General features: G+C 40.1%; 1 protein-coding gene across 10 annotated transcripts in view; it reads left to right on the top strand.

Annotated features, from left to right (window-relative positions):
* The window catches only part of EPB41L2 (erythrocyte membrane protein band 4.1 like 2), a 194806-nt gene that overhangs the window by 142184 nt on the left and 25089 nt on the right, over positions 1 to 27533 (top strand). For all 10 annotated transcript variants that reach the window (XM_061623840.1, XM_061623837.1, XM_061623838.1 and 7 more), the window contains 3 exons: positions 1796 to 1893; positions 14464 to 14636; positions 15377 to 15546. In XM_061623840.1, coding sequence (XP_061479824.1) covers positions 1796 to 1893; positions 14464 to 14636; positions 15377 to 15546 — 441 coding nt within the window. The remainder of the gene's footprint in view (positions 1 to 1795; positions 1894 to 14463; positions 14637 to 15376; positions 15547 to 27533) is intronic.

Genomic DNA, 27533 nt, shown 5'->3' with positions numbered 1-27533 from the left:
TGATTCAACACACCACTGTCTTGCAAATTTGTGTTTTGTAATGGTAGGCTGCCATGATCTCAAATCAGCTATTTTGCAACTCCTAGTTGATGTGAATAGGTCTTACTGGAGTGGTCAAGGGAAATTTGTAGGGAAATTTGTGATGTTGTCTACCATTTGTGTAGGTTTTTCTCATAACATGCACTTTAGCTTCTGAGAGCTACGTTTGCATTCTTACTGCTTCAGATTTCAAAAGTAAATGTCAGGTTCATTTGGAATGAACATTGAGAAGTGATGTATAAATATTTAGTTTTTAAAGTACAGTAGGGCCCCGCTTCCCGGCAGTTCGCTTCCCTGTGTTCCGCTAATGTGGCGGCTTTCATTCCCCATTTTAAAGCCGATTTTGCGGCATTTTTGCGTGATGCGCCCCATTATACTCAATGGGGTTCCGTTTTACGGCTATTTCCACTTTACAGTGGGGGTCCGGAACGGAACCTGCCCTATAAGCAGGGCCCGCCTATAAAGGTAAAGGTGTCCCCACACTTGTATTGCGAGTCGTTTCCGACTCTTAGGATGACATCTTGCGACATTTTCTAGGCAGACCGTATATATGGGGTGGGATTGCCAGTTCCTGGATAGAAGGCTGAGTGAACCTCGACCCCTTTTACTGGAGTTTCGACTTCCTCTTTCCGTTGGAATCGAACTCTGGCCATGAGCAGAGCTTCGACTGTGTTACCGCCACTTACCACTCTGCGCCACGGAGGATCTTTTTTTTTTTTTAAAATACTGTGGCAATTTTGAGACTACTACAAATGTGTATGAAATTGAGAAATTCCGAACAATATTTAAAGAATATAGTAATTCTACTAACTAGTTAGTCTGATATCTGACTTGTAATCATCTTGCTGTTGATTCACTTGCTTGGTTTTTAAATAAATGTTTGTACTAGTATCATGAAATTTATTAATGCCCATGTAAGCAGTGTTAAATATTGCAAATAAAACACTTGTATGTTTTTGGTGAATGTTTACTATAATAGACCATGATCCAAATGTATTATATGTGCATGCTTGCCAGGACACACTTAATTTTTCCACAGCCATTTCTGCTGTTGCAGCAAGCAAGCCTAAGTTTAGAAAGAGCTTGCCTTTTTGACTGTTGGAATAGTTGTAGAACATACTTCAAAGAAGCCACTTAATGTATATGTGGCTACTACCTATATATGCATTATATTGTTTGTATTGCGGCCCTAGAGCTTATTTTTTTAGGTTAGAAATATAAGTGTACTAAATAAACGATGTCAGCCTACCAAAAATACACAGTACAGTTTTTAAGAGCACACTCCTATGCATGTCAGTTCCTAACTACAATGAATGTAATATAAATGTGTGTAGGATTGCAGCTGTAATTTTATTTTATCTCAAATAACTTATCTGTGAACAAAAAAAGGAAACATTTTGATACAATATTTGTTCTGCCTCTTCAAAGATCTTGAAAAAAAATATGAGAGTTTTGTCAGCAGAATGCCTTTTTTGTAACCAGCAACTTAAACATTATTTGCCAGGTAATAAAGCTGCCATGCAGTTATTCATGCATATACTCATTCTCTTTCTCTCTCTTTGGAAAAAAAGGGTGTATTTATTACTACATGCAATTGAAGCAGTGCAGTTATGTTAGAAACTTGAAAACCTGGGTGTTGCTAATCTTAAGAAGGGAGATATAGTGCAATTGAAACTACTGCACTCCTATCTTGCTAGCCTAGGCAACAGTGAACTTTCAGAAATTGTGTTAATTTTGGTGTGTGTAATCTTTCCAGCTGGAACAGTTCGAGAGTATTATTGGGTTTAAGCTCCCAAACCATCGGGCTGCAAAGAGATTATGGAAAGTGTGTGTGGAGCATCATACTTTTTATAGGTAATGTTTAAATATTCCTTAATTGTGGGTAAGGGGTCACCATGTCTTTCAACTCTGGGGAGAGGGCAATTTCGATTGGAAATGGGCTTTGGGGAGAGAGTTGACAACCTCCTTCCCGTGCTGCTATTCCAACAAAATTTGCAGTCAGTTAAAAACAAACAAGCCTTGGGAGGTCCACATTTGGGAGGTCCACATGCTTTATCAGATTTCTAACAATCTTTGCAGGGTAAAATAATCTCTTGTTAAACTAATTTAACAAATCTTCCACTATTATCCCCCAAAAAACCAGTGACCTTTAGAACATTTTTTCTTGGTGCTATCTCAGAATATTTGTTCTCCTGCAACAATGTTAACTTATTATCTGATGATTTCTTTAATCATGAGTATGTTAATGCTAGTAGTGCGTTCAGTTTTCATATCTGCAAAAAGTTTAAACTGGAAAATATGAAACTAATTCAGATTGATCACATCACTATACACATGGGAAGCAGGTCACTGAGGCACCGTTAGAAAGATGATGCTCTGATGAGCAGCAAACTTTTTGTTGGCTCCTGTATGTCTCTAGCCCTTCTCTCTCTCCCCCACCCCACCCTTTCAAAATACTGCAGTATATATACACTGTTGTCCTTGGCCTACAGAATGAATTATTCCCTTTCTTCACGTTGGCTCCTTTAATGGGAGTGGGGTAGCCTCTTTGTTGGAAGACTTAACTATTAACTTTGCTGTTCAGGAGTACAAAGAGCTTAAGGGGTCTAGATTCTGAAGCCAAAATAAGTCCCTTGCTGTTTCAGCTCTGTCCTAACAACCATAAAGTACAGACATTTAAGACATTACAAACATTCATATTTGGTGGCTCATTCAAGCATGCAAGCTGTCACTGGATGAAGCAGGAGTCAAGTGGTGAATACCTGTATATATTTGTGAACCACTACAGAGAGCATATGTGCACATGATTACTGGAGTGTGTGGCTGGATATCTTGTTGTCTGAGTTAGAAGGAGCAAACATATTATAATAATAATAAATAATAAAATTTTATTTGTGAGTCGCCTATCTGGCCGAATAAACGGCCACTCTAGGCAACATACAATATCATGATAAAATACAATATAACCAGAAATATAATAATTAAAATTAAACAGCACTAAACAACATTAAAAAACTAACCTATCCCCGGAGACCCCATAGGCCTGCAAAAATGGTGTTTCAGAAATAAAAATGCATCAGTGAATTTTGGGTTATCTGTTTCTTAGGCTGAACATACTATATGTCCAGGTAAGTAACTGAAATTGAAATCCTAGGGTATATATGTTAGAGTAAACAAATATTGCATGGTCACTTTAAGGGATATTTGGGAAATATCCCATGTACCTGTTTACCATGATGTAACTTCCTAATGGGTGGGGTTTAGTTACCTGACTTCCTCCTCCTTTGTCCTGGGGGATTTTTGAATATTCTCCATTGCTGATCTTCCTACCTTTGAGAGAGGCAGCATGGTATGATGCTCTCTGCTAAGAGCATCATTACAAAACACCAAGATGGACTGAGACCTCTATATTTTTCTTTCTTCTAAGCTAGAGCCTATCTTCTTCTGAACATGTGAAGAAGTTGTGAGTAAACATTCTTTTCTTTTACCTAAAGGATTGTGTCTGTTGTTATTTATATAGAGAAAGGTGGGGCTGGTTTATTCTCGTTCTGCTGCTTGTATTTTTATATCTCTGCTAAGAAATAGGACCAACCAAATTAGTTCCTATTTCTGTGTGTATTTTTATAATACCGAACAGGTTATGTTGCCCAGAAATAGTTGAGAATTAAACCAGATTTTTCGGGTTTTATTTTAAGTATTTTTGCGTGTTTTGTTTCCCCCTTTGCTCTGTATCAGGCACCAACTTTAAAAGAGACTATTTTTGCTGCTGTTACTTCCTTGAGTTGTTTTAGCATAACAAAAGCTCTTCTCAGACCAGGAAGCATATATCAGCAAGGCAATAGAGTTTTTTCAAGAAGAATGCCTGAACTATCTGCTGCTAACTTTGACCAGTGGAGGAGTAGAATCAGGATTATTTTAGCTGCAGAGAAAGCTCTATGAATATTCTCCATTGCTGATCTTCCTACCTTTGAGAGAGGCAGCATGGTATGATGCTCTCTGCTAAGAGCATCATTACAAAACACCAAGATGGACTGAGACCTCTATATTTTTCTTTCTTCTAAGCTAGAGCCTATCTTCTTCTGAACATGTGAAGAAGTTGTGAGTAAACATTCTTTTCTTTTACCTAAAGGATTGTGTCTGTTGTTATTTATATAGAGAAAGGTGGGGCTGGTTTATTCTCGTTCTGCTGCTTGTATTTTTATATCTCTGCTAAGAAATAGGACCAACCAAATTAGTTCCTATTTCTGTGTGTATTTTTATAATACCGAACAGGTTATGTTGCCCAGAAATAGTTGAGAATTAAACCAGATTTTTCGGGTTTTATTTTAAGTATTTTTGCGTGTTTTGTTTCCCCCTTTGCTCTGTATCAGGCACCAACTTTAAAAGAGACTATTTTTGCTGCTGTTACTTCCTTGAGTTGTTTTAGCATAACAAAAGCTCTTCTCAGACCAGGAAGCATATATCAGCAAGGCAATAGAGTTTTTTCAAGAAGAATGCCTGAACTATCTGCTGCTAACTTTGACCAGTGGAGGAGTAGAATCAGGATTATTTTAGCTGCAGAGAAAGCTCTATGCTGTATCAAAAATCCTAAACCAGAAGGGAATGATCAAGAAGCTAGCGTTTGGGAAGACAAAGATTCTCTTGCAAAAGCTATTATATTTGATTCTCTGAGGGATGATCAGCTTGTTTATATAAATGAGTGTAAAAGTGCTTCAGAGATGCTGGACAAGCTTCAAACAGCTTTTGGATTTCAAAGCTTTAGATGCCAAACCATGTTAATTAAAGAGATAATGAATTTAAAATTGCAGACAAAGGACAATTGTGAAAAACATATCACTTCCTTGTTGCTTATTTTCAACAAATTGAGATTGGCTGGGCTTGATTTTAACCACCAACAGAAGTTGGGTTTTCTTTTGGGATCTCTTGGAAAGAGATTTGATCCATTTATTTCTCTTTTAAACCACAATCCTGAGATCCTTTTTGAGGAAGCTCTTGTGAAACTAAGAGAGGAATGTGTGATCCAAAGAGACTCAAATGATAATGGATCAAATTACATGGCTAGCAGGGATAAAGGGAAGGGGAAAGCCCCTCCCAAGAGCCAATCACAATGCTGTTTTTCATGTGGGAGGCGCGGTCACCTGGCTAGGGACTGACTCACCCAAAAGTTCAAGAGCCAATGGCAGCTCTCCCAATTTTAAACAAAGAGAACAAAGGGAGCATGCTTTCTCAAAGCACAAGCATGGACCTCGCAGAGAGGAATCCAAAGAAAGCAAAGGAAGAAATTTCCTTTTAACACTCAAAGGTCTTGTGGCAAATAATTACAAACAAAATTCAAACAATTGGATTTTAGACAGTGGATGTACAAACCACAGTTGTTATAATGAAGATTTATTTGATGAAATAAATGGTGATACTGAAGGAAGAATCCAGACTGCCAATGGTCAATATATGAACATTAATGAATCTGGATCCATTGCTCTTAGGTGCAAGGTATCCAATCAAACCATAGTAAATGTGGCAGATCATGTTTTATATGTCCCAGACTTAAATTGCAATATGCTGAGCGTCTCAGCTTTAGACAAGAAAGGATTTGCAATACATTTCCAGGATGGAAAGTGTACAGTGACCAAAGATGATGAATTGTTTGCACTAGCTTATGAAAATGATGGTGTTTATGAACCAAGTCTTACAGCTGAACAATCAAACACAGCCATGCTGGACAAGGAAGAGACCAGCCTAGAACTTTGGCACAGATGACTGGGACATGGCGATCCAAAGGCGATCCTACAGCTACAAAAGCAGAACCTTGCCACAGGTATCAAGGTAAACCAACAGAACCATGATAAAGCAAGCAGGTGCGTAAATTGCATTGCGGAAAAGGTGTTAGGCCTTCATTTCCACCAAGGACTGAAAAGAGAAGCACCAAGGTGCTAGATCTCATACACAGTGACCTCTGTGGACCATTTAATGTACTCTCACTTGGGCAGCATAGATATGTTCTAATTTTTGTGGATGATTTTTCAAGGTACTGTGTGACTTATTGAAGGACAAGAGTCAAACACATGAGATGCTGAAGAAATACATCTCCATGGTGAGCACAAAATTTGAAAGGAAGCCAAAAGCTCTACGAAGTGACAACGGTGGTGAGTTTATATCACACCAAACACAAAGTTTCCTGGAGGAACAAGGCAATTTGCACAGGAGGACTGTCAGTCATACTCCAGAGCAGAATGGGATTTCTGAAAGGAGACTTAGGTCTCTTCTGGAAATGACAAAATGCATGCTTGCTGACGCTGATCTACCCAAAAGGCTGTGGGGTGACATGATCGTGGCTGCAACGTTTATCCGGAACAGATTGCCAACCAAGGGCACCACACACACCCCCATTCCAATTGTGGCATGGCAGGATTCCAAACCTGGCACATATCAGAGTGTTTGGAAGCATTGCTTTTGCCTACATAGCAAAACAAAAGAGGCAGAAGCTAGATGCTAAAACAGAACAGACTATTTTGATAGGATATGCTCCTGGTAGCAAAGGCTACAGAGTTATGAACCTAAAGACAGGTGAAGTCAGCACAAGACACGTTGTCTACTTCGATGAACGAAGCAGAGCTGACAAAAGAGGGACTGTGCTAGATTTCTCAGAAGAGCAAGGACACCACGTCCAATCTCTTATAGATATGCCAGTACCCACATATGAAATACCAGTGACATCACAGATATCTGCACAACCAGACCCAAGCCTTGAACAAGAGGAAGAGGCAGAGATTGCAGAAAGTGATGATGAGGCTGAGAGAGGTACAGACGCAGATGAGAATGATGAGATGACCGGACTGGAAGATGCTGCAGAGCCAGACCAGATCCCAGAACAAGCTCCCAGATCCTCATCGCGAACCAACAAAGGTGTACCACCTCTACGCCTGTCCTACCTCGCAAAGTCGGTGCTACCCAGAGAACCATCAACTTGGGAGGAGATCAAGCAGATGCCAGCATTCGAGGGCGCTCAGTGGAGAAAAGCCGCTCAGGAGGAGATGGATGCATTGCACAAGAATAAGACTTGGACCCTGACAGAACTTCCACCAGGCAAGAAAGCCATAGGATGCAGATGGGTGTTCAAGGTGAAGCAAGATGCAGGAGGAGAAATTGAACGCTACAAGGCAAGACTAGTTGCCAAAGGTTTCCTGCAAAAATATGGAGAGGACTATGATGCTACTTTTGCTCCTGTTGTCCGACACAGCACAATAAGAATGTTACTAAGTGTGGCAGCCTCCAAACAGATGCACGTCAGACACCTCGATGTCAAGACTTCCTTTCTGCATGGAGAAATAACAGAGGAGTTGTACATGCAACAACCTCCAGGTTTCATGAACCAGAAGCAAGCACATCTTGTATGCAAGCTTGAAAAGGGCCTGTATGGACTCAAGCAAGCTGCAAGGGCCTGGAACGAGAAACTGGATAAAATGCTCAAGGAGCTAGGCTTCAAGCAAGGTGATGTAGACCAATGCCTGTACACCAGAAGCAAAGATGGACATTTGACATATATTCTGATTTATGTCGATGACTTGATCGTGGCGACTCAAAGAGATCAAGACTACAGAGAAGTTGTACATCATTTGAACAAAGAAGTTGAAATCAAAGAGCTAGGCACTGCAACATACTACCTAGGCATCCAGATTGAAAGGGAAGCAGATGGCTCCTACCTACTCAACCAAAAGCAAAAGATTTTAGAGAGTCTAGAACTCAAAGATGCCTATCCTGTAGCAACGCCTATCTCAACAGACTTTCTCAAAGACAATGATGTAGGTGAACCTTTACCAAATAATAACAAGTACAGAACAGCAATAGGGAAGCTTTTGTACTTGATAACAAACACCAGACCTGACATAGCAAGTGCAGTAGGGATCCTATGTAGGAAAACTAGCACACCCACACAAAAGGACTGGATTGCTGTCAAAAGGGTGGCTAGATACTTGAAAGGGACTATGGACTTTAACATGAGATTGCCAGCTAATAGTGATCCAAAGCTTGTGTGTTACACTGATGCTGACTGGGCTGGAGATAGCTCAGACTCCAAGTCAACTAGTGGCTTTCTGTTTATGTATGGAGATGGACCTACCTCCTGGGCTAGTCACAAGCAAGACATAATAGCATTTTCTTCCACAGAATCTGAGTATATAGCTGCTGCAGAAGCCTGCCAAGAAGCCTTTTGGCTCAACAGACTACTACAGGACCTTGGAATAAGGGTGCAGAGACCTATCCAAGTGATGGAAGACAACCAAAGTTGTATTAGACTTTCTCAGACTGAGAGAATCACTCCACGGACTAAACATATAGGTATAAAATACCATATTGTACATGAGTTGACAGAGAAAGGATTCATCAAGATGAACTACTGTCCAACTGCAGAGATGACAGCTGACATCTTGACAAAGCCATTACCAAGAGACTGTTTCCAGAGACTTCGTGTCAAAATGGGCTTGTTAGATTAATGCATGCAAATTTGAGGAGTGTTAGAGTAAACAAATATTGCATGGTCACTTTAAGGGATATTTGGGAAATATCCCATGTACCTGTTTACCATGATGTAACTTCCTAATGGGTGGGGTTTAGTTACCTGACTTCCTCCTCCTCTGTCCTGGGGGATTTTTGAATATTCTCCATTGCTGATCTTCCTACCTTTGAGAGAGGCAGCATGGTATGATGCTCTCTGCTAAGAGTATCATTACAAAACACCAAGATGGACTGAGACCTCTATATTTTTCTTTCTTCTAAGATAGTCTATCTTCTTCTGAACATGTGAAGAAGTTGTGAGTAAACATTCTTTTCTTTTACCTAAAGGATTGTGTCTGTTGTTATTTATATAGAGAAAGGTGGGGCTGGTTTATTCTCGTTCTGCTGCTTGTATTTTTATATCTCTGCTAAGAAATAGGACCAACCAAATTAGTTCCTATTTCTGTGTGTATTTTTATAATACCGAACAATATACAGATGCCTATAATTGGGTCTGTGGGATTTTCCCCCACCCCTCAGTTGCTGGATGAGCTCAGCTTCCTCATACTCTTTTTTCTTCAAACACTTACTTGCCTTCAAATCCAAAATCAATTTCCTCTTCTATACCTCCTGCAGGCATGCTTCATGTCTGCTATCTGCTTTTTCTTTTCTTTTCTCAAGCTCCTTTATAAAGTCCTCTTGTGGATCAGGAACTGACTAGGAAACAGAAAACAGAGTAGAATAAATTGACAGTTCTCCCAGTGGAGGAGTGTAGAAAGTGGAGTTCCCCAAGGATCAATATTAGGGCCTGTGCTTTTTAACTTTTTCATAAATAATCTAGACTTAGGGGTAAGCAGTGAGGTGGCCAGATTTGCTTATGGTACTACATTGTTCAGGGTTGTTAAAACAAAATGAGATTATGAAGAGCTGCAAAAGGACCTGCAAACTGAGTGAATGGGTGATAAAATGGCAAATGCAATTCAATGTAAACAAGAGTAAAATTATGCGTATTGGAGCAAAAAGAATTAATTTCACCTATACACGCATGGGAACTGAACAGGCAGTCATTGACCAGGAACGAGACTGTGGGGTCATAATGGATAGCTTGATGAAGATGTCAATCCAGTGTGCTACAGCTGTAAAAAAGGCAAATTCCATTGTAGAGATCAGCAGGAAAGATATTGAAATAAAACTGCTGATATCATAATGCCATTATATAAATCTATGGTGTGGCCACATTTGGAATACTGTGTACAGTTCTGGTCACCTCACCTGAAAAAGGATATTGTAGAGCTGGAAAAAGTTTCAGAAAAGGTTAACCAAAATGATCAGGGGGGTGGAATGACTCCCATATGAGGAAAGGTTGCAGCATTTAGGGCTTTTTAGTTCAGAGAAATGGCAAGTAAGAGGTGACATAATAAAAGTTCTTAAAAGTATTAATGACATGAAGCAAGTGGATAGAGAATTTTTTTTCTCTTATAATACTAGAACATGCATGTGATTCTGTTCATGCAACAACTCTAGTTCAGTAATCTCACTACAGTATTTTGGACTAAATGACACACAGTGTCTGGATGCTTTTAAAAGGTAACCCCACATGCAACACATTTTAATAATCAATATAAATGTGCCCAGAATATGAATTACTCTTTATACAGGAGGGGGTCCAGCAAGTGCATCAACCAAAGCTGGTGAAATGCTCTATGTGTCTGCAAAGATTAGATTAATGTTTTGAACATGAATTCTTCCACGACTGGCAGAAGAGGCTCTGCAGTCATTCAAGCTTGTTCTCCTTGTATAGCTGGCAGTGGGAAGCATGATTTTGTATTCCCTTGCTGAATTTTGCTATAATCATATAAACAGATTTATCTGGGAATAAATTTCCATTGCACTTCTAAGTAAATGAATTCAGTATGATCTGCATTTTAAAAGTCTATAAACAGGGAAAAAATCCTGTGCTGTCTGAACATCCTCTATTCAGACTATTTCAAGTTACAGACTTATTCTGTGACATCTTCATAAAATACAATTGGAGGGGATTTTATTCCAATCTGAAATAGCTATTTGGGTAAGGAAAAAGAATGTACCACATGTACTAAATCCTGTTCCCACTGATGTCACCATGCAGAGCAAATCCACAGAGCTGCTCATTCTGGTTTAAAAATAATAAATCTTATTTCATGTTCTCCAAGAGAAAAATTATGCTAGTAAGACTATAAAAGGCTATTCACATAAATGCCAGCAATATTACTATTGCAGCAAGTATCTTTCAGTACTTTAAACTGCCTTTTTATAAAGGTTGTATTTATTATACATATACATATTGTAGGTGAGATTTGGAACAAATGAATACTGCTATTTCATCACTGACCTTCATTACATTGGAGTTTGTGCAGGGGTCCCATATACATGCCATGGAGGCTCTGTAGCATCACCACCAAGTGGTCATCTTCCTGTTACTTGTCCACAAACTGGTAATCTCCAGGCTGGATTATTGTAATGTACTCTATGTGGGGCTGCCCTTCAGGTTGGTCCAGAAGCTTCAACTGCTGCAAAATGAGGTGGCACAACTGCTCACTGAGGCAGGGTATTGGCAACATGTTACCCCACCGCTGAAAAAATTACACTGGCTGCCCATTAGCTACCGGGCTTAGTTCAGGGTGCTGGTTTTGATGTACAAAGCCCTATGCAGCTTGGGACCAGGATACCTGAAAGACCGTCTTACCCCTTATTGACCACTGTGCTCTGCAGGTAAGGGCCTCCTGCAGATACCATCTTTTCAGGAGGTCCGCTCCACACAACATAGGAAACGGATCTTTAGTGCAGTGGCACCTACCCTGTGGAATTCCCTCCCCTTAAATATTAGACAGACACTATCTCTGTTATCTTTTCAGTGTCTAACGAAGACCTTCCTTTTTCAACAAGCCTTTTAAGTAGAGATATCCCAGTCTGCATCTCCTTTGGAACTGCTTTTTAAAAGATTTTTTAAAGATGTTTTGTTTTTAAGATTTTTTTAGTGTTTTGTCCCTTGCTTGCTCCCCTGGGCTCCTTCTGGGAGGAAGGTTGGTATAGAAATTTAATAATGGGCCAGTTAAGACTGCCCAGCCTGGGAAATTTTGGCCGGAGCTGTTTCATGACATCAGCAGCACCCTGTGGTTTTCCTCCTTCACCTGGATAAAATATACATGGTGTCTAACGCCATGTTGATGGGGAAAACTGACAAAGGCCACCCTCCGTTACATAACATAATGTACACAAATTGTCAGGCCTAACTCTTGTTAGCTAACCCTTGTTTGGCTTCAGATATCAGCACAGCATTTTGGGGATAGCATTGGATGCACCAAGCCTTTTTGTTTTTGTTTTGGGAATTGCGTTCTATATGCTTGTACACATGCATAATGTTTTGGTAAGACCCATTGTATATGTCTGTGTTTGGCTTTTACTGTATTGAAGCATTTTAGATTGTGTTGATGGTATGTGTTTTTATCTATGATTCTTGTTTTAAATTTCTGTATGTTTTTAAATTAAATAAATAATAAAACTTCCTCAGTAGTGAACAGGAGCTTAGATTTCTGCTCTTTCAGTAATGCTCTCTCAGTCCTGTGTGGGGGGGGAAAAGTACAGAGTGAGTTTCTGGAAGTTGACATTTTGTAGGCACCACAAAAGACTTTAGTTCTATGCTCACTCTCATGAATAAGTCCCACCAAACACAGTGGGGTTTTCTTACTTGTGAATAAAATGAAGAGGATTGTGTTAGCAACCACTAATGTTTCAAAAGTTCATTTTAAAAAGGAATGAAATAGTTCAATTCAGGTTCATCCAAATGCACTTTATTGTTCATAACAATTTCTGCCTGCTATACTGCTGTTAAAGAGCACATAAATGCTGCTCTCCTCCAGTGCCAACCCTAAACCATACAAAGAACTCAAGAGTTAAAAGAGAGAGAGAGAGAACACACATTTGGGCAAGTTGATAATATATTTTTAAATGAAAAATATTTAAAATGAGCATCTGTAAGTGTATAAGTATAATGGTTAAACAGTTGGACTAGAATCCAGAAGACCAGGGTTCAATTTTATATCTACTTAAATGAACATAGTAGGATTTACTTTTAAATAAAATAAATAGGATTAGGTTAGTAACCAAAGCTATAGCATGCTTCCTTCTCAGTATAATTAAACACTACTTTTGCGAGACTATATCACTCCTATGGAGAAAACAGCAAATACTACATTTAGTATGTATAGTATAGTTAGTATGCCTGACTTATTCCCTAGTACACAGAAAGAATCTCCTTGACCTGGAGCAGTGTATTTAAGAATCATGGATAATAGTAACTGGCTAAAGATCTCCAGAGTTTCTTAAAAAAAAAAATCCTGTGCATGGTAAGCTGCTATTGCTCAGAGAAAAATATGTGGTGGGTGGGGGTTAAAAAGAGGCCAGAATGTTAGAAAAAGTTTTTCAACCATATGATTAGTTCTGAATACTGTAGCAGCAAGTTCCACAAGTTCTCCCAGCACTCCACTGGTGCAGACACGCAGACATTCACACAAAGTATTTCTTAGTTTCATAAAATCAGGGATTTGCTTAACTCAAAATTCCTTCCCCTTTTGATTAACCACATTTACACAGTCAAGACATTGTTCAGCCTTCCCACAGAAAGTGAAATTAGGGCTGGAAGTGTGCAGCAACCCAACACATGCCCTGCTAATTGTATTACCAATGCCAGGATGTCTGTGGTGTTAACTACTTCATAGTCATGCTCTAATGCTGTGAAGCTTTCAATGGATCTCTGAGGGACTCCTGAATTTATTCCAAGGGAAACAACATCAAAATAGAGGCTCAGAGAGGTCACCTGCTTTCCCTAAGCGACTCCTACTGGGATTTATTATTTAAAACTATTTTTACCCCTGGAGACAGGGCCATAGGGATTATTGTGATTGGCTGTGTTGTCCAGAGATGATTGGCCAGCACAGCTGATGGTCAAAAACCATTCCAGGAGGTCTCTAAATGTGAGACAATATAATGAATATGAATGTACGGGATAGAGAAGGAACTGTTATAGATATGGAGGGGGGGTTTCAGGGGGACAGTGCTGCATTTGCACTTAGTGAGTGCCCCCACTGCTGTAGGGGGTTAAAAACATGGGGTGGCCTAGAAGAGGGTTTACCTTGGAGGAAGGTATGGCTGTGGGTACAACCTCTTAAAGGCCACCTCCATATTTTAAATCCCTGTAGACACAATTAGGCAACAATCTAAACTCTTGAAGTTGCTGAATGTAATTTCTTCAAGGTAGTTTGCTATGTTATCAAACACAAAGCTAGATATCACGTGTAGCATGATTTAGTTTGTTCTGAAAGCATGTCACGTACTAGCATTATAGCTTCTGTATAGAGCAACATGGGAACAAGGCCACACTAAATAGCCATGCCCCTAGAATCCATGTGTATAGTGAACATCTTCAGGGAGTGAGTGAACGCTTCTGTGCAAACTGGAATCCTGTGCAATCAGGGTTCCAGATTGCTGGGAAGCCTTGGTGCATATAGATGTATGTGCAACCCCCCCTGCAGATTCTGGCACTGTATGTGTGGATGCCGAGAAAAGGGCTACTTGACATGTGCAATAAGTAGTGTGGTTGCTCAACATAGCCCTTCTCCCATGTTGGTCTCAAGACAAGTTTGGGGTACCTTTGGCCCTCCAGATATACTAAATCTCCCATCAGCCCCAGCAAGTATGGCCAATGGCCAGGGATAATGGGAGTTGTGGTTGTGGTTCAGCAACATATGGAGGGCCAAAGATTTCCCATACCTGTTCTAAGACAAGTAATAATTCCTGAACAGGGCTAGTATCTGATGTGCTTTTAAAAATATGCATCTTTTTATAGTTTTGGAAACATCTGAATATGGTAACTTTTCCTTCTTTTTGGGGTTGTAGACTTGTATCACCAGAACAGCCTCCTAAGGCTAAGTTCCTGACACTGGGTTCTAAGTTTCGCTACAGTGGGCGTACCCAAGCACAGACACGACAGGCTAGCAATCTCATAGACAGACCAGCTCCATACTTTGAACGGACCTCAAGCAAACGTGTTTCCAGAAGTCTTGATGGTGGTAAGAGTATGATCAAAACTAGTAATCTCCTTATATAATGTGATATACATAGGCTCATTAGAGAAATTAAAATCGAATATTCAAAGAAACTTCATGTCTGAACTTTTGTAGGATTTCATGTATAGTGATTAATAAACGTTTAGGGCCAGCACTTGCTGTGAGTACAAAGCCATTAAATGTATGTACCAAGGCAGAATTTAATAGATCAAAAGAGTTCTGTACTGAAACTCATTCAAAAGCCTGAATTATTAGAATGTGTCTCATTTTTACAACTCCTCAATTGCTTTGGCTGTCATAGAGCCCTTCCTCCTGATGAGCACTACATGAATATTGTCAATAAAACATTAAGTTGATGCATGTTCTTTTGGTTTAAGCTTTCATTCATGAATGCATACAATGTATCTAATAATATTTATGTTTGATTGTATCTTTTTGCAAATACAACTTCATTGTTGAGTTTTAGTGCCTCACAACAGGGTTAAGTTAGCTGTATATTTACTTTCTATAAAATATACTTTCTTCAGCCATCAACCGCTATACGTTTAAAAATATAATTATGTGTTGCCTGATGTTTTTTCATCAAAACAGTTTACAGGCACTACATGTACCCAGTTTCATTTTCGATTGCTCTCCTGACTGAAACCAGAGTGTACAAGTATCTTAAAGCTGAGCAAATTTAACTCACGAAGATCAAGATACTGTGAAATACTGCTATGATAAATACATCTGTTTTTTTGTAGCTCCAGTAGGTATTGCAGACCAGACCCTGCTTAAAGACTTCTCTACTACAGCAGTGGGATCCGCTGGTGATAGGCTCTTTGAAATCCCTGGACAGTCCAAATTAAAAGATGGGGAAGGTAGAGATGAGGATGGAGGCATAGCTAAAATGCCGCAATTAGAAGATGGAAAGGTATGATGGCTATTCATTGTCAGCTTTGTGGAAATAAATCAATTTTGGGAGTTTATTCAAGCCAAGTGCTGCGTGAGCTATAGTGGAGCTGCACTTCAGCTAATCAGTTTTTATGCACTGGATGACCAACTCATTCTTAAGTGCAGAACTAATGCAGATGGACAGAGAGAGCTGCACCTTTCCTGGAGGGCAGGTTACTCCTTCCTAAAGTGAATCTGGCACCAAAGCAAGACAGCATGCATCCTTCGCTAGTTGTTTGGGGGGGGGGATATGTGCAATCTTGCCGTGTGGTAATAAGCTGCTCTGAAACCGAACTAATGGATTTGCTTTTAAAGTCTCTGTATCAAGCTCCGTTCAGTTGTACGAGAGTAAAATTTATTTGCATATTTAATTCATTGCTATGACTTAATCATACTCATGCTACCAATGGTTTATATGAAGCAATCACTTCCACATTCTTTTGTGGTTAACTCTGTGCAAGGGATTTGTTTATTTCCGTCTTTGACCAGCTCATGTAAAATACAATACTTAAAAAACAGAACAATAAAGTGCAATGTAAAATACAGTATAACAAAGTATAATATAAAATTATAATATAGAAGTGTTTCATGTTAGCTTTTAGCATCAATGTGCTTTAAACATAAGAATAGGGGGTTTATTTTTTTATTAGAGCAGAATCAACTTGAAGTATAGACATTTAATTTTTATTTTCATTTCCACATTGCCAGGTTATAACACATGAATTTGAGCGTTTTCTGGCACACACAGCATGGAATTACTTTTAAGAAATATAACAATTAGAAATCTGATAGAAGCTTTCTGTTAGGTTGTAATCCACTGAATTACCTGTGAAATCTTTGTATTTTGATGGTTACACATTTAAACTTTCAGTATAAATGTCTAACTATCCTGCAAACCTGACTTCTAAACAGCAGACTTTTATTGAGATCTTTAGTACTTTCAAAGTGAACCTGTAGCTGGAAGCCCTATTCTCATGCTGCTGTCTATCATAATCACCTTCTGCAATGCAAAAGATCTGAACATCTGTCTGCTTCCATCTATTGTGACTGCACGACTATAGTTTCCAGCTACAGAGCTCTTCACAGCCTTACAGAGGCAGAAATCATAATAATCATGGGGCTTATGAATGTTTGTAGCATCCATATTATAATAGTAGTGCTGTCCTTATTTCTGAGTAAATGTTCTCACTAACCAGTGTCTTTCCTCCTTCTCTTGTGCGTTCCTTCTGCCCGCAAACATGCATTTATATCATGGCCTCATCTTCCTCTGTGGCTGGACTCCCCCATCCTCCCTCCAGCCTACTTACGTGCATCAGCTTTCACCTCCCATTCACTCAGTTTCATCCTGTCCCCCAAACCAACCTGTTATCCCTGAAAGTGAGGCATTTTCAGACATTTCAGAGGATGATAAACTTTCTAAACCTGTGTACAGGAATACCTCACATTAACATACGCAATGGGACCGGAGCATGTATGTAAAGTGAAAATTACTTAAAGTGAAGCACTACTTTTTTTTCACTTATTGATGCATGTACTGCACTGCAATCCTCATAACTGATGTAAATAACGCATTTATAACTAAAATAAAAATAAAATAAAATAAACTCTTTATGAAAAAGGGTAAGCTTACCTTTAATGTCAGCTGGCAGATGAGAAATGGATGAACAAAAATTTACATGTAGGAAGGATGAAGGAGAGGGCACCTTCATCAGACAGTTTAATCATTTTAAGCTTCATATCTAAGGTAATAGATTTACGACTTTTCTTTGTATCTGCCATTATGTACTGTACTGTAATACTGTACTGTACTGTACTGTACTGAAGGCAAGGGAAAACCATACCAATACACACACACACCACACACACGCTATTGGTAGTCACAAGCCAGCAGTGGCAAAAGCCAGAACTAATGATGGGCAGAGACAGAGAGAAAAGTATTCAATTAAAGCAGGAAAGGAAGATGGGACAATGGAGAGGTATAAAATGAAATCGGGGATCTAAAGAATTTTTTTTTTTATCAGAATCAATTAAAGCAGGAAAGGAAGATGGGACAATGGGGGACAATGGAGAGGTATAAAATGAAACTGGGATCTACAGTACTGTAAAGAGCATGAGGTGCCCCCCACACACACACACTGCCGCCACTGACCTAGGCCGGGGCAGGCAGAGCTCCGATCGCTGTTAAGTACAGTAGTAAAGAACTTAAATGTACTGTAAAGAGTACTGTACTTAAATGAGAACCTTCAGGTCAGGAGTCTCTCTGATCGCTACGGGAGACGACGCTTCACAACACACATGGCACATAGAACGCAAGTTCGGGCGTTCCATCAGTGTCTGTAATTACGAAGTGCACGTACGTTAAGTGGGGCATGGTGGAGTATGGAGCATGTCTGTAATCGCAAGGGTCCGTTAAACAAAGGTACGTAAATCGAGGTATTCCTGTATACACCCTCAGACAGCATGGTCTGCTGCCCTATAAAAGAAACACCAGTCCATGTCATAAATGAAGAGAAATCCCCAACTAATAGATTGGAACTTATGAATCTCTTGGTGATTGACAGGTATCTTCCTCTAGCAATAGAGAGAACAACTCATACAAATACGGATTATGAAGATACTGTCTAGCTTTCCAGTTAGTTTGAATAAATGTTTTCCTCTCAGTTTCCCTTCTCTGCTTGATGAGAATGGTTACAATAGCTTTCCAGAAGTTTGCATCTCCTTCCTCCCACCTGTTCTTCAGCGCTATGACCCCATTACTTCACCCTCATCCATCCTATCCTTCCTCATTATTGTACTGCTTCTCTCTGCTTTCCAATCTATTCCTTTCCCACTCACATTGTCCCTTCCTGTCGCTCTTTCCCTCTGCTACCTGAACCCTAAGGCAACTTCTCTGAGTGCCTCTAATGACACTGCTCTAAAAGACAAAGCTGAGGAAGAGGAGGTGTGTAATTTTGTTGCATGTAGATTTGTTCTGGTGTACTACAAAATAAATTCAACCTTCATACTTACAGCATGAGGCCATAGAGTTCCTATTTTTTTTTACAAAAATCCGTCTGTAGAGATCTACACATCTGTCTTAATAAATTCTACAGTGTTTTTTTTTTCTAAAGGTGCATTTTTTCCCTTCATGCTGCACTTGAAGAGTGAGGTTCTAGGACATGTGAATGCAGGCCTTGTTAGGACATTTTCATACATCTGTCGCTTATATCCCAGCAGTGTTGGGGGACACTAGCAGGCACTGTGTTGGGGGACACTAGCAGGCACTGGATACTATATCTTTGCATAGATCTGTATACTGCTTCACTGCAGCCATTCTGAAAAAATGATATTTGCAACAGAGCAGCCATGTGTACAGCCGTCACATGGAAGTACTCTTCATTATAAAACATCTCTGTCTGAATCCCACTGAGACCAATCATTTCTGGATGTGATCACACAGGAACTGCCAAGAATATCAACTTAGACACAGTACTTTGTGTCTAAGCATTTCTTAGCATTTCTTGGAGAAAAAATCTTAATTGTGTTCCCATAATCTATGTTCTCCCCTTCTTTTTAAGACTCCCTTCTCTAGCACTGACAAATACTTAAAGACCTTGTTTAGGACATAATGAAAAACAATAGTTTGTCATTAACAGAATGAGTATTCACTTAGACTTTTTTCCTCCTCTTCTACACTGCCACACTTACGATGAGATTAGACCTCATTAAACCTTTCAACCTTTATTTCCATTTTAACTAGATACAATTTAGCATAGTTACATCCAAGCCCAATTAGTCAATTATCATCACCAAAGGCAAGCTGACTTCAAACCCTGGTTTGCTGGCTTATTTCCATAAACTTCTAACCCAGATCTATAACAAAACTTAACAAAAATGTTTTAAGTTGTGGCTTTTTAAACCCAAAGCTATATTCCAATGAATCTTAGAGAACTGAATGTCCCCCAACCAAAGGATGTTGTGTCAGAAGAAGCCTGTTTACCTGTATCAGTTTTTGTGTGAAATTATGCCATGGGATATATTTTTTAGATTCCAATACGCTAATAGCTGGAGCAAAAACCCACCCAAATACCCAATATCATTATATTTGGGGGAGTATTTTTCATTCCACAATATTTTTGTTTTTAAAAGAAGAAAACTCCTGGAGCACTTTAATGTACATCAATGGATCAAGATTTTTGGGGAAAATTTTACCCCAATATTTCAAGATTGGTGGGTCAAAAAAGCATCCCATGGCCAAATAAACTTTTGGGAGTATATGTTGTCCCAGGTACTTTATGTACAAATATGTGTATATGTGTGTGTGCACATAGAAAGAAAACTGTAAATGACATAGTTGGTAAATAAATGACTCACATTTGGGAACATTGCTTACTAGTGCACAAGTAACAATGTCCTGGAAGGACTTTATAAAACCTGCAATGAAAAGTACACCAGGTGTTTCACCTCCAAGGTCTGGGTTAGCATTAAGATTAATCATAGTTTAGGGTAGGAGTATAACACTAAACTTTGGGTAATTGAGAGAAAAGGGCCTTTATGCACATAACAATAAAGCCATTGTTTTCATTACATCTGATCTTGGCCAGGTGTCAGTTCTGAAATTAACTTTTAACTCATGAAGTGAAATAGCTAGCATTTTAGTTTTGAGGTAGGGGAGTACTGGGGGAAGAGAGAGGGTTTGGGTTTTTGTTTTTAGTTTTAGTTTTCAATGAGTGCATGGAATTTTAGCCAGTACACTTTTTTACATTGTCAGGTACAATGTGCCATTCTAGCATACTCCTGCTTGTCTAAAGTTGTCAGTGTTACATTGAAGGCATACTGTATCCATCGAACTAACATGCAAAGTACATAGCTTTTTTTAAAAAAAAAAAGTTACTATTTTTAAACTATACTTTAACTTATCAATTTTAACATTAGTTAAACCTGACCATGTGCTTTGACTGGGTAACACTGTTTGCCTTCCATATGGCAAATGCAATTGCAGTCTAAAAGAAAAGTTGCTATGGAGTATTAAAGCAGAAAACTGGCTTCTTAAAAGCTGAAATCTTTGCAGCTGCCTATAGTTGATGATATTGAAATTATAAATATGTCTCAGACAATGGTTTTATAATTTCTGAACAAAGTCAAGACAGCAAGATGGGGAACGTTTATAATAGAAGTCCCAAAGCAACAGGACCAAACACTGCCTTGAAGAGAATGCTTGCACTGAGAATTTGGAGACCTGCTGTTGACCAGACAGACAATACTTGGCCAGATAAACTAATGGCCTAACTCTGTATGTTATGTGCCTCCAAGTCGACTGCAACTTATGGTGACCCTATGAATCAGTGACCTCCAAGAGCATCTGTCATGAACCACCCTGTTCAGATCTTGTAAGTTCAGGTCTGTGGCTTCCTTTATGGAATCAATCCATCTCTTCCTTGGCCTTCCTCTTTTTCTACTCCCTTCTGTTTTTCCCAGCATTATTGTCTTTTCTAGTGAATCATGTCTTCTCATTATGTATCCAAAGTATGATAACCTCAGTTTCATCCTTTTAGCTTCTAGTGATAGTTCTGGTTTAATTTGTTCTAACACCCAATTATTGGTCTTTTTCGCAGTCCATGGTATCCGCAAAGCTCTCCTCCAACACCCCATTTCAAATGAGTTGATTTTTCTCATACCCGCTTTTTTCACTGTCCAACTTTCACATCCATACATAGAGATCGGAAATACCATGGTCTGAATGATCCTGACTTTAGTGTTCAGTGATACATCTGCATTTGAGGACCTTTTCTAGTTCTCTCACAGCTGCCCTCCCCAGTCCTAGCCTTCTTCTGATTTCTTGACTATGGTCTCCATTTTGGTTAATGACTGTGCCGAGGTATTGATAATCCTTGACAAGTTCACTGTCCTCATTGTCAACTGTAAAGCTACATAAATCTTCTGTTGTCATTACTTTAGTCTTTTTGACGTTTAGCTGTAGTCCTGCTTTTGTGCTTTCCTCTTTAACTTTCATCAGCATTCGTTTCAAATCATTACTGGTTTCTGCTAGTAGTATGGTATCGTCTGCATATCTTAAATTATTGATATTTCTCCCTCCAATTTTCACACCTCCTTCATCTTGGTCCAATCCTGCTTTCTGTATGATGTGTTCTGCATATAGATTAAATAAATAGGGTGATAAAATACACCCCTGTCTCGCATCCTTTCTGATGGGGAAACAGTCAGTTTCTCCATATTCTGTCCTTACAGTAGCCTCTTGTGCAGAGTATAGGTTGCGCATCAGGACAATCAGATGCTGTGGCACCCCTATTTCTTTTAAAGCATTCCATAGTTTTTCATGATCTACACAGTCAAAGGCTTTGCTGTAACCTATAAAGAACAGGGTGATTTTCTTCTGAAATTCCTTGGTCTGTTCCATTATCCAACGTATGTTTGCGATCTGATCTCTGGTGCCTCTTCCCTTTCTAAATCCAGCTTGGACATCTGGCATTTCTTGTTCCATATATGGTAAGAGCCTTTGTTGTAGAATCTTGAGCATTACTCTACTTGCATGGGATATTAAGGCAATAGTTCGATAATTACTGCATTCCCTGGGATCCCCTTTCTTTGGAATTGGGATGTATATTGAAAGCTTCCAGTCTGTGGGCCATTGTTTAGTTTTCCATATTTGTTGACAAATTCTTATCAATATTTGGACAGATTCAGTCTCAGTAACTTGTAGCAACTCTATTGGTATGCCATCTATTCCTGGTGATTTGTTTCTTCCAAGTATTTTAAGAGCAGCTTTCACCTCACATTCTAAAATTTCTGGTTCTTCATCATACGGTTCCTCTGTGAATGAATTTGTCATCCAGGCATCTCTTTTGTAAAGTTCTTCAGTGTATTGCTTCCATCTTCCTTTTATTTCATCTTGGTCAGTCAGTGTGTTCCCCTGTTGATTATTCAACATCCCTACTCTTGGTTTAAATTTCCCTTTCATTTCTCTAATCTTTTGGAATAGAGCTCTTGTTCTACCCTTTTGTTGTCCTCTTCTGTTTCTATACAGTAGCTATTGTAATAGTTCTCTTTGTCCCTATGTACTAGTCGCTGTATTGTTGCATTTAGTATTCTGACCATGTTTCTATCTCCTTTTGCTTTTGCTTTCCTTCTCTCTTTAACCATTTTTAGAGTTTCTGCAGTTATCCCTTGAGGTCTTTCTCTCTTTTTAACTAGAGTTATTGTCTTTTTGCATTCTTCCCTGATAACGTCTCTGATTTCATTCCATAGTTCTTCTGGTTCTCTGTCAACTAAGTTTAAAGCCTCAAACCTGTTCCTTATTTGATCTTTATATGCTTCTGGAATTATTTATTTTATTCAATTTTATTTTATTTTATTCAATTTTTATACCGCCCATAGCAAAGCTCTCTGGGCGGTGTACAACAATAAAAATATAAATTTACATTTCAATTTTAAAACCACATAATCATCAAATCAGCAATTAAACAAACAGATGAAACATGTAACTGACATATACAACAATAATACAGATACTAAAATATTAAAAATATTAAAAAATATTAAAAATATTAAAATGCCTGGGCAAAGAGGAAGGTTTTCACCTGGCACCGAAAGGATAGTAAAGTAGGCGCCAGGCGTACCTCGTCAGGAAGGGTGTTCCATAGTTCGGGGGCCACTACCGAGAAGGCCCTCTTTCTTGTAGTCGCCTTCCGGGCATCTTTCTGAGTAGGCACCCGGAGGAGGGCCTTCGATGTTGAGCGTAGTGCATGGGTGGGTTCATATCGGGAGAGACGATCCACCAGGTATTGTGGGCCCGTGCCATGTAAGGCTTTATAGGTCAAAACCAGCACCTTGAATTGGGCCCAGAAACGTATAGGCAGCCAGTGCAAGCCGGCCAGAATTGGTGTCACATGTTCCGACCGCTTGGTCCCGGTTATTAATCTGGCCGCTGCATTCTGCACAAGCTGCAGTTTCCAAACCGTCTTCAAGGGCAGCCCCATGTATAGTGCGTTGCAGTAGTCCAATCTTGAGGTTACCAGAGCATGGATAACTGAGGTAAGATGTTCCCTGTCCAGATACGGGCGTAGCTGGGCCACCAGCCTAAGTTGGTAAAAAGCACTCCGTGCCACCGAGGCCACCTTGTTGACCATTGAACTATACTGTCACTGAGTGTTTTTTTCCATCAAGTCTGAAAGTGTGGAAATCTGTAGCTAAGAGAAGTTATGTCTTTGCCCAGTCTGGGAACGGACAGTCAAGGCCGTTGTCATGGCAACATCAAGATAGACTGGGAGAGTTCTAGCAGTTATCTGTGTTGAGCTGAGTCTTCTGTGTAATGTCTTTGAACTGAGAACTTCTCTCCTAGGGGGAGATCTTAAAACCTTAAGCCATAATGTCTTAATAAAAGACTCTTAACCTGATCTAATACCTCTGTGAAGCTTCTTGCTCAACTTAACTCCAACATAACATATGCTGTTTCACGCAACAACGCACACACTTCAACAGGGTTATGGGCCCAGATCCACAGCGCGTTACACAGGAGTAACACAGGAGTAAGTTGCTGGTCTGAACGGCAGACGGAGATCCAGAGGGCAGATTGATCGATTGTACCAGACAGAGGTGAGCAACATGGCTGTAAACCTGTCTGGGGGAGGCATGCCAATGGAAAGATTGATGGAAAAGAATTATGGCAGCTGGAAGCCGAGGATGCGGGCTTTGCTGATAAAAGAGGATTTATGGGACATGATAGATGGACCCACTCCGGCAGTACTGACTGCGGCCTGGACGCGTAGAGATCAGAAGGCGCAGGCTTTTATACTTCTGGCTCTATCTGACTCTCAACTGCTACACGTGAGAGATGTTACAAACGCCAAACAGATGTGGGACGTGTTGGAGGCTCTACATGTGCAACAGACTTCGGGATCTAGATTGTGTTTGGCACGGAAGCTTTACCAGATGCGCTTCACGGGTGAGTGCGAAATGAGTGAGCATCTCACGGAATTCAGACGTTTGTTTGCTGAGCTGACGGACCGAGGCGTCGAACACTCTGAACTTCAGAAGACCTATTTGATCCTGGCTTCGCTCGATGGGACTTGGAATAATATGGTCATGGCTTTCGAAGCCATGCCTGATGGAGGTTTGAACGTTGCGTTTATTGAGGAAAAACTGTCCCAGGAATGGCAGCGGAGACAAGAGGCGAAAAGTGCTGAGGAAAAGCAAAGAGCCAAGCTGAAAGAAGAAAGCAGCAGCAGAAAGGAAAACAAGCAAGAGCAGCCACGGCTGAAGGCTTGTTATGCCTGTGGGGCTCGTGGACATCTTCAAAGAGACTGTGCAGTCAAGCGAAACTCCAGGGACGCAGGCTTGAAGCAGGGCAGTGTGAACTTTGTTTGTAAACAGAAGTCTCAAGATTTAGGACCTGTTGACTGGATTGTTGACAGCGGGGCGAGCCATATATTAATCACAGACAGAAGTTTGTTTTATACTTCAGAAGATGTGCAGGACTTTGTTTTACTAGCGGATGGATCGCAGAAGAATGTGGAGGCTCGAGGTCTGGTGAGATTTGACAAGTTGGGAATACTGTCAGAATGTTTGTTTGTTCCAGAATTGGCTCATAACATATTGTCAGTCAGAAAACTGGTGAGTTGTGATTTTTCTGTATTGTTCCACAAAGACAAATGTTATGTAATGAGGGGAGATCAAGTGTGTTTGCAGGGAAGCCTTAATGATTCACAGTTTGTAATAAAGAGTAGTCAAACAGGGTGTGCTGTGTTAAATGCTGAGGCACAGGTACATCAGGGCTGCGTCCATGAATGGCATCAAAGGCTGGGGCATGCAAACCTTGACACGATTAAGAAAACCCCAATGCATAGTGAAAACATGAAGTTGAAGGATTGTGGACAGTTAATGGATTGTGATTCTTGTCATAAAGCTAAAATGACTATTGCACCAATTAACCGGGAGGCTGAAAGAACCACAACAGCTCCCTACCAGCTAGTTCATGTTGATTTTTCAGGGCCAATAAATGCTTCACGCGGAGGTGCAAGATTCTTTATGGTAATCGTGGATGACTTTTCAAGATTTTGTCATGTTTTTCTGTTAAAGCATAAAAGTGAAGCTGAGCAAAAGCTGAAACTGTTCATTAAGAGAATCGAAACTCAACATGGCACCACAGTGGGGGCTATACGCTTGGACCAGGGGGGGAATTCACGAATAAAACATTGAGTGACTTCCTTGAGAGTAAGGGAATAAAACAGAATTTCACTGCTCCATACAGCCCGTTTTCCAATGAAACTGCAGAGAGAAAAAACAGGGTGCTTCAGGAAGCAATGAGAGCCATGTTAATGGATTGCAGTTTAGGGAATTCTTTCTGGGCAGAAGCAATTCTTTATGCGAATTATATTCACAACAGGGTATTACACAGTGCACTTGGAATGTCTCCTTATGAGAAAATCACTGGCAGAAAACCAAAAATACAACACATTCAAAAATTCGGGGCAAGATGCTGGATCCACATTCCACAGGGAAAAAGGAGGGGCAAGCTTGCACCGAGGGCACAGCAAGGTTTTGTTTTGGGATTTCAGAATGCATATTTCAGAGTTTGGTGTCCAGAAACACAGCAGTTAATTCTGAGCAGAAGCATTAAAGTCTCAGAAAAACCTTGGGATCAAAGGGAAACAGTTGTTCTTACAGGGTCAGATGACACACAAGCACAATCATTTAAGCCAAATCTAGACATAAAGGTGGAGGGCACACATATTCCACTCAGGGATGCGTTAAATGAGATCATTTGTGGGAAACGTAGATCAAAGAAACGTAAGGCTGAGGAAATGGAATCTCCTGCGCAGGCTGTGCCAAGCACAAGCACAGATGGGGGGGGGGTTGAGAGAGCAGAAGCTCTAGTGCCTTTGAGACATTCTCAGAGATCAAACATAGGGAAACCGCCTGAAAGATTCACAGTGGGGGTGGTGACCAGTCCTGGAATGCACAAACTGGTTGAAATGGATCCTGAAACGTTATATTTGACTTGTGTTCAGCCAAAGTTTGATTGAATAAAGTGTTAGCTAAATGTACAGAGATGTTCTGAACTGTACTGAAATGTAAACTGTATTGCAAGGTGTATTGTAGAAATGTATTATTGTTATTGTTGTAATGAATTACAGACGTGATGGGAAAAGAGGGGGATTGTTGACCATTGAACTATACTGTCACTGAGTGTTTTTTTCCATCAAGTCTGAAAGTGTGGAAATCTATAGCTAAGAGAAGTTATGTCTTTGCCCAGTCTGGGAACGGAGAGTCAAGGCCGTTGTCATGGCAACATCAAGATAGACTGGGAGAGTTCTAGCAGTTATCTGTGTTGAGCTGAGTCTTCTGTGTAATGTCTTTGAACTGAGAACTTCTCTCCTAGGGGGGATCTTAAAGCCTTAAGCCATAATGTCTTAATAAAAGACTCTTAACCTGATCTAATACCTCTGTGAAGCTTCTTGCTCAACTTAACTCCAACGTAACGTATGCTGTTTCACGCAACAACGCACACACTTCAACACACCTGTGCCTCAAGTGACAAGGACGGGTCCAGAAGGACTCCCAAGCTACGCACCTGCTCCTTCAGGGGGAATGTAACCTCATCCAGAACAGGTCAAACATCCAACTGGTCAGGGGATCCATTTACTAACAGCATCTCAGTCTTGTCTGGATTGAGCTTCAATTTGTTCACTCTCATCCAGTCCATTATCACGGCCAAGCATCGGTTTAGGACCTTGACAGCCTCACCTGAAGAAGATGAAACGGAGAAGTAGAGCTGCGTATCATCAGCATACTGATGAGAGCGCACTCCAAAACTCCTGATGACCGTACCCAGCGGCTTCATATAGATGTTAAAGAGCATGGGGGACAGAACTGATCCCTGCGGGACTCCATATTGGAGCGCCCAGGGTATCAAGTAATGCTCCCCAAGCACTACTTTCTGGAGACGGCCTGCCAGATAGGAGCGGAACC

Source organism: Rhineura floridana, chromosome 4 (genome assembly GCF_030035675.1).
Source record: "Rhineura floridana isolate rRhiFlo1 chromosome 4, rRhiFlo1.hap2, whole genome shotgun sequence".
Lineage (NCBI taxonomy): Eukaryota > Metazoa > Chordata > Lepidosauria > Squamata > Rhineuridae > Rhineura > Rhineura floridana.
This window is presented reverse-complemented; position numbering and strand designations above follow the sequence as displayed.